At 45.1% G+C, this 9,148-nt stretch overlaps 1 protein-coding gene across 10 annotated transcripts in view; it reads right to left on the reverse strand.

Annotated features, from left to right (window-relative positions):
- si:ch211-278a6.1 (SRC kinase signaling inhibitor 1) overlaps positions 1-3,420 on the reverse strand; it is a 106,401-nt gene extending 102,981 nt beyond the window's left edge. For all 10 annotated transcript variants that reach the window (XM_044050614.1, XM_044050613.1, XM_044050611.1 and 7 more), the window contains exon 1: positions 2,332-3,420. In XM_044050614.1, the coding sequence (XP_043906549.1) occupies positions 2,332-2,389 (58 nt within the window). In that variant the 5' untranslated portion in view covers positions 2,390-3,420. The remainder of the gene's footprint in view (positions 1-2,331) is intronic.
- Positions 3,421-9,148: the final 5,728 nt, after the last annotated feature.

The raw sequence follows: 9,148 nt of genomic DNA on the forward strand, positions 1-9,148 counted from the left end.
TGTGAAGCTCACACTAGTTTGGTCATCGGCACTTTGCAGGGGGTATGAATCATAATATTAGCGGAGAAACATGTGACTGAAGGTCACAAATACTCATCCTCCCACATCCAAACTCTTCTAGTATGTACATGCAGTTTCATCCCAGTTCAGCTCTTCTGTGCGGACTTTACATGTTTTTCTCTGGGTAGGGTTACGTACTGCCCGTCTTTCGCCTTACGTCAGCTGCGATTGAACTTGGCTCCGGGACCCGTTCCCTCAAATTCAGAGGCCGAATGTGCTGACAGGACGGGAGGGCAACTTGTAAGAGCCACTTCGCCCATGGCGTCCACTTTTATCGATTTGCGGCACGCTCTGCATCTGGACAAGCGTTTGTCCTTGAGATCTTGGGGCAAGCCCGTCTTTGTGATTCTCTCTGCGGAGACAGATGTTGGATGTTTTTATTTCCCAGGGATCATGTCGTCATTTGCTCTCTCTTGCTCATTACTCATTGGCTTGCATGGAGAGAGACAGTGGACAGTGTCCACAACACCGAGAGTAATTACGACTTGACTCGGTATGTTCTGCGTAGGCCTAGTATACATTCATCAAGCAATGCAGGGAACAGTAGGTGGCGTAGTAACAAACAGGGAGGACATTTACCTCAAAGGCCAAATTCACACACATTTAAGGATTTCAAGGACCTGTTAAATAGGTAAAGGACTAAATCGGACTGATATTGTATTTGTCGGTACAACAGGTTGTGATATTTGTATTGAATCAGGGACAAAAATTGGTATCTACTCAGTTTCAAAAGTGATTTACTATCGCCTCGCAAAAATATCGCTGTAATATTTCCTGTACCTGGGTTGTGCCTCTGTGACCCAGATCCTCACACTTTCCGCCTCAGACCGACTGGATTTGGTTTCATACCGTGTTATTATTCACCACAGCGCCACATGCGGCCTTGCCATGTCTAATATTTTTTCCCCGTTTCACACGGCGTAGTGTCACTCCAACATGCAGCACAGCAGCATCTCAGTCACAGCGGGGACCTCCTCAACACGGTCCCGGATTTGCCTCACAAGAGGGGATCAGCAGATATGACAGACATGTGAGTCGACGTAAACCTCAGCCGAGCATACGACACACAACATGGAGGCAAAGAAACTACCTGGATCAATCGCGCCTCCACACAACGTCATGAAAAAGCATGCACTCTTCAGCAGCCTAATTCTGGGCTTTAATGCTCAACACCGTGTAATCTATTCTTCACGGTTTAGCCTCACACTGTGGACTTGTACAACTCTGTAATGGGCTTATATATATATATATATGTGCATCTATTTGCTGTGATCGCTTATACCCAAATGTTATGCCATACTTCTTTACTGGCAAGCTTAGCAAAGATAAGTCCTGAATAATTCCGCTCAGCTACAAATATCACAAAAAAGTGTCAAATCAGCTGCAACTAACAATTATGTTCATTATCGATTGATGTTGATTATTGTCCCGGTTAACCAGTTAAATATTGAAAATATTTACATTTAAGAAGCTGAAAAATCAGAAAACGTGTTTTAGTAATGAAAAAAACCCTCAAAATAGTTGACAATTCATTCAGTAATCGACTAAGCATCGAGTCATTGTTTCAGCCCTTGTCAATATCAACAAATATTGCAATAAAATGCCTGATAATTAAAGATTAAATACTGATCTTCAGTACAAAAAACAAAAAAACAACATTACTTGTGGTTTTACATTTCCTTAGGGACAAAAAACAATAAACCTTTCATAAATCTGGGCCAAAACATTTACGAGCAATTATGTGCTGTATGTCAAATTGTTTGCACATAATTGCATTAACGTTATATCGATACATATTGAACCGTTGTTACACTGATGAGGAAGAAAATTGTGTCACAATATTTCCTGTGCAGACTTCTTCTATAGGAAAGAAGCGTATTGACCGTTCTCATATGTTTCAATCCATAACAAACCATCTTAAACAGACATCGACTGCAGACAGCATTTTACACCGACAAAGCAAAGAAACTACAACAAAGCAAAACACTCAGACCTCTCACTGGTGTCAGGGCTTTATCTCACCTTTACATGAGCCTCACACTGATTCCCTACATGCTTTCAAATACCAATAAAAGCATCTGCCACATATTCAAACATCAACTTTCACAGATATAAAAAATCCTAAAGGTCACCCACTAAAAACACATCAGTTTTCCATAGTTTACAGAGCTGTTTACTATTCCGCTGCTCAGCCCTCGCAATCATTACAAGTAAAGCCCTCGTTAGGACCATTGTTTTTCTTTTCTGTGAGACGTCGGCATCTCAACTTACCTGTCCATCTACGAGCCAACCCCTTTTTTGTCCTCGGCTGTTTCAAACTTCCCTTCATTCTTGCGCCTGTCTTTCACGTCCTCTCACTTTGTCTCATGTCTCGCTTCCTCCCCTTCTCCCCCACTATATCTAGCAGTCTGTCCCTGGGTGACACGAGAGCTGAAGGTGAGGAAGGAGGAGGAAGAGGGAAAAAAGGAGGGAGAACAAGGTGGATGAATTCCCTGAGCCGGTTTCTCTTGTATATCCCTTTTCTCCCCTTTATTCCTCTGCATCGTGAGACCGACCACTTTCCTTCTATTAACTGTCAAAGAAACATTTAAATCCCACAAGTGTTTGAACCTGCATGAAGAATATATTTCCCCAGCTTATTCCTTGTTACGTTAACCACCGTGCCCTCTTCTACTCCTTCCTTATGATCTGCCTTTTAAAATTTTGCACTCTCTCTCCTTGAATCTCAGAATACTGCATGCAGAATTAAATACTGTACTCTCAAACTCAAACTCAAACATAAACCACACCTGCTTCTCACCAGGAAGCAGAAACCTTCAGTTCACTTGTATATGTATTGCATTTTCAGGCTGGAAAGAGGGTGACAGGGAGGACAGGAGGAAGATGAAAAGAAAGATAAAGGGATTGATAAAAGAGAGAGAGAAAGGCCTGCAGGGAACACAGAGCATCTTAGGAAGGAATTGACCCACCCAATCATCCATTTACACAGTACCATCCCCCATTCACTCAAATCAAATCATTATTTTATACACAGCTGGCTCTTTCCTCACTGCTTCATCTCTATCTGATCATCTCACACACACGCAGCTATTCTTTTAAGGATTATCATTCTTACTTCCAGTAATCTGGGTTAGCCTTACCCTTAACTTTCCATTTACCAGTTAATGCCTTACCCCTGACATGAACCTAACTACAGTGTCAAATCTTAGCTCTGAACTTAACCAGAGCCTTGGACAAAAGAGGTTCTGCCTCATTGGGACAAGGTTTTGGTCTCCATGAGGACGACAGGTCCTGGCAAGGTCAGTGTTTATGCCCAAAAAAAGGCCCTGAAGAGATAACAAATGCGCACACACACACACACACACAGGTTTACACTTCATTCATGGTGAGGACCCTCATAGAAGCCCCTGACCTAAGTGCCTAACCCTTAACCCTGACCCTAAAACCAGGTCTTAACCACCCAAAGAAAAGCCCTTAAAAGATGTGAGGACCAGCCAAAATGTCCTCACTTGGCATGGTTCATACGAACACACACACACACACACACACACACACACACACAGAGCTTGGAGCTCTTCACTTCCCAGAGGTCACCCATGTGGTTGACAGGTGCAACTGCAACACACAATCAGCACTGTGCGCTCAATTACACACATGACAAAAATCCCACTCCATGGTTCCCCCCACCCCTCTCTCCACCCTCTCACTCACTCACACACACACACACAAGGCCACACCCACCAGCACCACCTGCTCCATTGATGGCACTCGCGCTCCACAACCCCAGCCCTCCAAAACATCTCCCAGCATCTCTCACACCCCGCCTGCATCCCACTGAGCGATGCTGCCTCTCAGCATCACTCTCCTCCAAGTGATGCTGCTCCCCGCGAGCCCTCAGCCCCACCCCCCCGCATCCTCTGCTTTCCACAGAGTGTGACAGGAGGACAGGAAAAAAAAAACAAAACCCGCTACACAAGTATGCATGAAGATAAGGTTGACATGCCTTGAGATGGTGCATTGCCCATGCTGCGACACGGACCGCTGCAGCTGAAAGTGATCGCGTTTCCTGTTTCCCCCTCCTCTCTTTTTTTTTTTTTCTTCCTCTCCTTGTCCTCTTCCTCCCTCCTCCTGTCCCCTTCGCTTCTTGCTGCTGTTCTTCACAAAGCGCTGTGTCTCGTCCTTCCTCGTGCCGGTCCGCGCGCTCCGATTCGCTCCTCTCCTTCTAACCGTCCTCCTTCTCTTTGTCTTGCTCCCACTCTGGCTTTTCTCTTCCCTGCGCTGGAACCTCCTTTCGCGAGATGGCTGGTCCAGCAGCGGCGCTCCTGACAGCACTGCGCGTGTGTGGCTGCGAGCACGTGTGCGTGTGTGTGTGTAAGAGAGAGAGAGAGAGCGTGGTGGTGGAGGGGGGGAGCGGGGTGTACGCTTCAGCTGTATCAGCTTTGGGAGACTGTGCATGCCGGTGCAGGGATGCTCAGCGCACAGCAAAGAGGGAAGCACACATTTTTGCCCATGATAAATTCACACTCCCTCACCCACGCGCTCCCACTGGCTCCCTCCATGCCTTATTTCCTCACCACCACAAATCATTCTCTCTCTATCGCGCTCTCTCTCTTAAAGACACAGGAGGCATGCTGCATTGCCACAGGCCTTGGACACAATTCATGATAGAGTAATAAAGGAGAGTCCAGGGTCACGGACCTTTGAGTGTGGGGGGGTCAGCACCAGAGAGAGCAGGAGGGGAGAAATGTCTTTGGTTGAAGTTGGAGGTCGGAATTCGGAATTTATGAGAGTTTATGGGACGTTCCTTCAATTGGAAAGGTTTCTCAAATCCAACTCTAAACGTTGGAAACCCTAACATAGGATTTTAATGCTGTATTCTCACCGCACGCAATTTGTTGCGTCACGCCGCAGGATCACAAGTTGCCGTATTTTAAACAAAGTAACGGGCATTTCTTTTTTACCATCAACGAAAGCATTGTTGCACTCTCAGCTGTGGACACGTCTGCAGAGAAGGAAACCGTCGCCTTGTGCGGCTTCACAACACCGCACGGAGGCGGACACAACGTGTCGAGTTTCGCCGTTAACTTCGGGAGCTCCCGGTGCTCCCAGGTTTAACAGTGACATTTGTTAAGCAGAGTCTGGCCGCTGGCAAGTATGTGGCAACATTTGGAGAATCTGGGTGTGTCACGATTTGTGCAAGAGGCGAGCGTCTACCGTGGCGCTTGGTCCTGCCGACACAAGCATTTTACCATAGGACTCTAAGATGCCACTCGTATTCACGTCAAGAGTGAATACGCTGTCGTACACATACTGTCTAAAAAGTGGACATGTTGAGCATTGTTATCAACTGTTATACGTATGTTTGCTTCAATGTGTCCGTGGTCAACTCAGAGCTACTGTCAGTCCCAATTCGGAATTCCGATGTGAATGGAATGCACCTTCAAGGGAAGTCAGGGTACACTGTCCTCTGGGGGGATTAGTAAGTGAGATAGCAGAGAAAATGTCGTGTTTTTTTGTTTTTTTTCAACTGGAACACTGTGTGGAGCGACCTCCCAAATCCCGACATAGGATAAGCCCCCTCAACTCAGAAATTCCTACTTCACTATAATTGGAATGCACCATTAGTCAGTTGTAAACATATTACTGTTCAGGTTGTGGATGTGTTGCTATGATGTTTGTGCTAGAGCGAGGTGTCTTGATGTAAAATCACTGATGTACTTTGGTGCAGGAAGTGAGTGGTTTAGATTCTTTTCAATGAGGCTTTTTGTCCACGTCTCACGTTGGTTCCCGGTAGTGATGGAGTCCTTGCTAACGACGTGTCAGCACCTCACACAGCCACGCTGGACCAAAAATCACCAGTAAACAAGTAAGGCCAACATTATGTCATCTGCTCAACGATGCCGTCCAATCACACTTACAATAAACTCTATATTGAAATCAATCATGTATAATACTGAGCGTGATAAGTGGACAAACCAACGAGCCACAAGTGGCTGCAAACCGCAAACAGATGGGGCAAAAATGAAGGTTTAATAGAAGGGCTAGTGAAATGACAGAGATTTAGCTTGTTGCTGTCAAACAGAGTAAAGCTATCTCTTTGCTGCAGGAGCTAATGTGTGCTGATGAATTAAGTAGAGAGGGGGTATGGGGGGAAGGGGGGGGGCAGTAAAATGTCAGGAGATGAAGAGAGAAAGGGGGATGAAGGGACCTCTTCATGATGAGAAGGATGAATAATGCATGGTCAGGATACTCACACTGTTCCTGTCCATCACGTCCATCTTTGAAGTCAGGGAGTGCGTGGATATGTCCACCTGTAAGAGACAAAAACAAGCTGACAAACCCCCACAAGAGCACAAAGTGATTCCTCCGTTTACTCCATTTTGAAGTTAATGTGATCGGAATTTACAAGACACCTCGCGATAAGGTCAGAACGTGTGCCATGAATGAATCCGGGGTCATTAAATCATATTTGGGAACCTCTGCACAAAAACACAGTTACGCGATCAAAACGAGCCTCATCCCTGCTGCACCACACATCTCCTCATGGACACTCACGCCCCCTGCAGGTCTGCTCTGTACTGCAGCTGCTGCACATGTACAGTATGCATATATTCATATTCTGCACATGTGTTCCTATATGTACTGTATACTACTCCTATTTAATGTACGGTCTCTTTTAGCTAATTATTGTGCGGTAGGTTTATTTCATTTTATTTGCTCATATCTCGATGGAGCCTGACGAATCTGATTTATCATATTTGTTATTTGTTTTGTCACATTTGTCTGTGTCAGACTTGTGGCCCGAGGACCACATGTGGCCCGCCAATCAATTTCATGTGGCCCGCCACTTAATACCAACATTTGTTTCTGTCTGTTTTTGTCATATATAGATTCATTTTGCATCATTAATATGCATATTCATATCGTTCCAGGTCAAAACAAACACTTTTTTAATGAAATTTTGTTTGAATATGAATATCTTCAAGCTTATATTGCCCACCCTGACAGAAAATTGTTTTTTTTTTTACTTGACCGGCCCCCTCCTGACCAGAGAAGACGCTCATTGGCCCCAAGGTCATTTGAATTTGAGACCCCTGATGTAAATGCTCTATATTTATGCACTGCTTTTCTAGTCTTGATGAGCACTCAAAGCTGCTTTACATACTGCTACTACTACTTTACATACTGTGTGCACACCTTTTCATACCCATTCACATGCTGCCGGCACAGGCGTCAGGAGCAATGTGTCTTGACTACCGGAGCCCACAACCTTCCTGTTAGAAGACGACTAACTCTACCACTGATCCACCGTTAAACCATCAAAGCAAACACTTTTAGTCCAGTATTATGTTAGTACCTATAAAACAGATTCTGAATCTCTATGTATGGGTTGTTCCAAATTATGTAGCCATCTCTATAGGACCTACATGATTAGCTCTGGGTTAAGCAACACTAGAGGGCAGCTGTCTGACAACAACAACAACAACAACAACAACAAATGCACAGGCTATGGTGGTGATAACTTCATTTTGTCCTGTTTAGAAAGAGACAAATGTACAGTAGCCGCAGCCACTGTTGACATGTCTTCCTCTTAACCTGTGGCTGCACTATTCACTACACTGCCCCCTCAGGATTTCTGGTGGTACTGCCCTGCACAAATCTATGAAATAGCTCATTACCATATTTGAGGTAATATTGGTGTACGAAAGTTAATGGGCGTTCAGACGCACAGTAACAGTTAAAAGTGGTTTGGTAAAAGCCTATGTAATTGAGGATAGTAATGTTAGTGTAAATACACTCACTGGACCAAAAAAAGCAACTCCCAGTGTGTTGTTCTGCTGCTGCTGTAGCCCATTTATTTCAAGGTTTGTTGTGCTTTCAGAATTGGTCTTCATACTACCTTGGTTTCTATCGTTTCAAGTCATTGCCAGAGGTCATTTTCCTGTGACCTCTGGCATCAATAAGACATACTGACTTCTGCTTTTATACCACCGCTGCATGGCTTTATAATACACTTGCACAAAGCAGGTAAACCTACAAGACTAATATATCTTCAGTCCAAGGATGCTGGAATTGTGTCAGTGAGATCATTTCAATGATTTGTGAGTTTACTGCACAACCTTTTCTCATACAGCGCTGACACTGATTGTTTGGGAAAACAGTGGTGGAAAAGCAGAGCGGAAATGCCTAATGGCATGTTTTTGCCTCAGGGTTTGTATATTTTCCTCACTGCAGAGGTGTAGCTTGCTGAGTAAGGGGCTTTGTACAGTTCACGAGCACACTTTTGTCTGCTAATAAAATTACAGCTGCTGTTTTAACGTTGGCGTTGAGACAGACGTTGGACGTTAGGTATTTTACAAAATTCCATTGGTCTTAAAACAAATTACTGGTCAACTCTTCAGGGCTAAAAGGAAGCCGGTCAGTCCGGTTTTTCCTCCTGCCTTCTCTCCACCTCAGCAGCACAAACTCGTCGACCCAGAAATCCTTCAGCACATTCAGTGGCACAATAGATCTGTCCTCGCTTCAGTGGAAACTAGCCAGCTGAGGTTGTTCTGTGGGGGCAGGAGGGGGCGTTGGGGAGGCAGGAGGATTGTCAATGACAGTGTGACGCGAATGCAGGGCGTCAGGACGACCTGACCAGGCAGGAGCCGAGATGCTCCTACTGTACCTGTGAGGTAGCTGTCATCGCCCATCAATCATCTCTTAACCTTCCCTCCCTCCCTCCCTCCCTCCCCAGCCTGTATATAAGCACAGTTGCATATGTCACCTTCAGAACACTTACACAATGCCAGTGCTCAGAGGAGAGCAGAAGAGTCAGCAGCAGAATCCACTGAGTACAAAGAGAGGCGGGAAAAGTAAGGGGACCTAAAAGCACCGCAATGAGACTGTCCCTGTTATATGACCAACATTTGTCATCCAACCACTTTAAACCTAATGCAGCGATTCTGCAGCTGCTAATTCACTTATGACCTTATTTCTAGTGGAAAGAATTGAGAAGAATGTTTACTGGAGCAGATGAGCCACCGTTTCAGCACGCCAACTCCCAAAGAACAATAACTAATGTCTGCCAAAAAACAGATTAAACACA

Source organism: Solea senegalensis, linkage group LG19 (genome assembly GCF_019176455.1).
Source record: "Solea senegalensis isolate Sse05_10M linkage group LG19, IFAPA_SoseM_1, whole genome shotgun sequence".
Classification (NCBI taxonomy): Eukaryota; Metazoa; Chordata; class Actinopteri; order Pleuronectiformes; family Soleidae; genus Solea; species Solea senegalensis.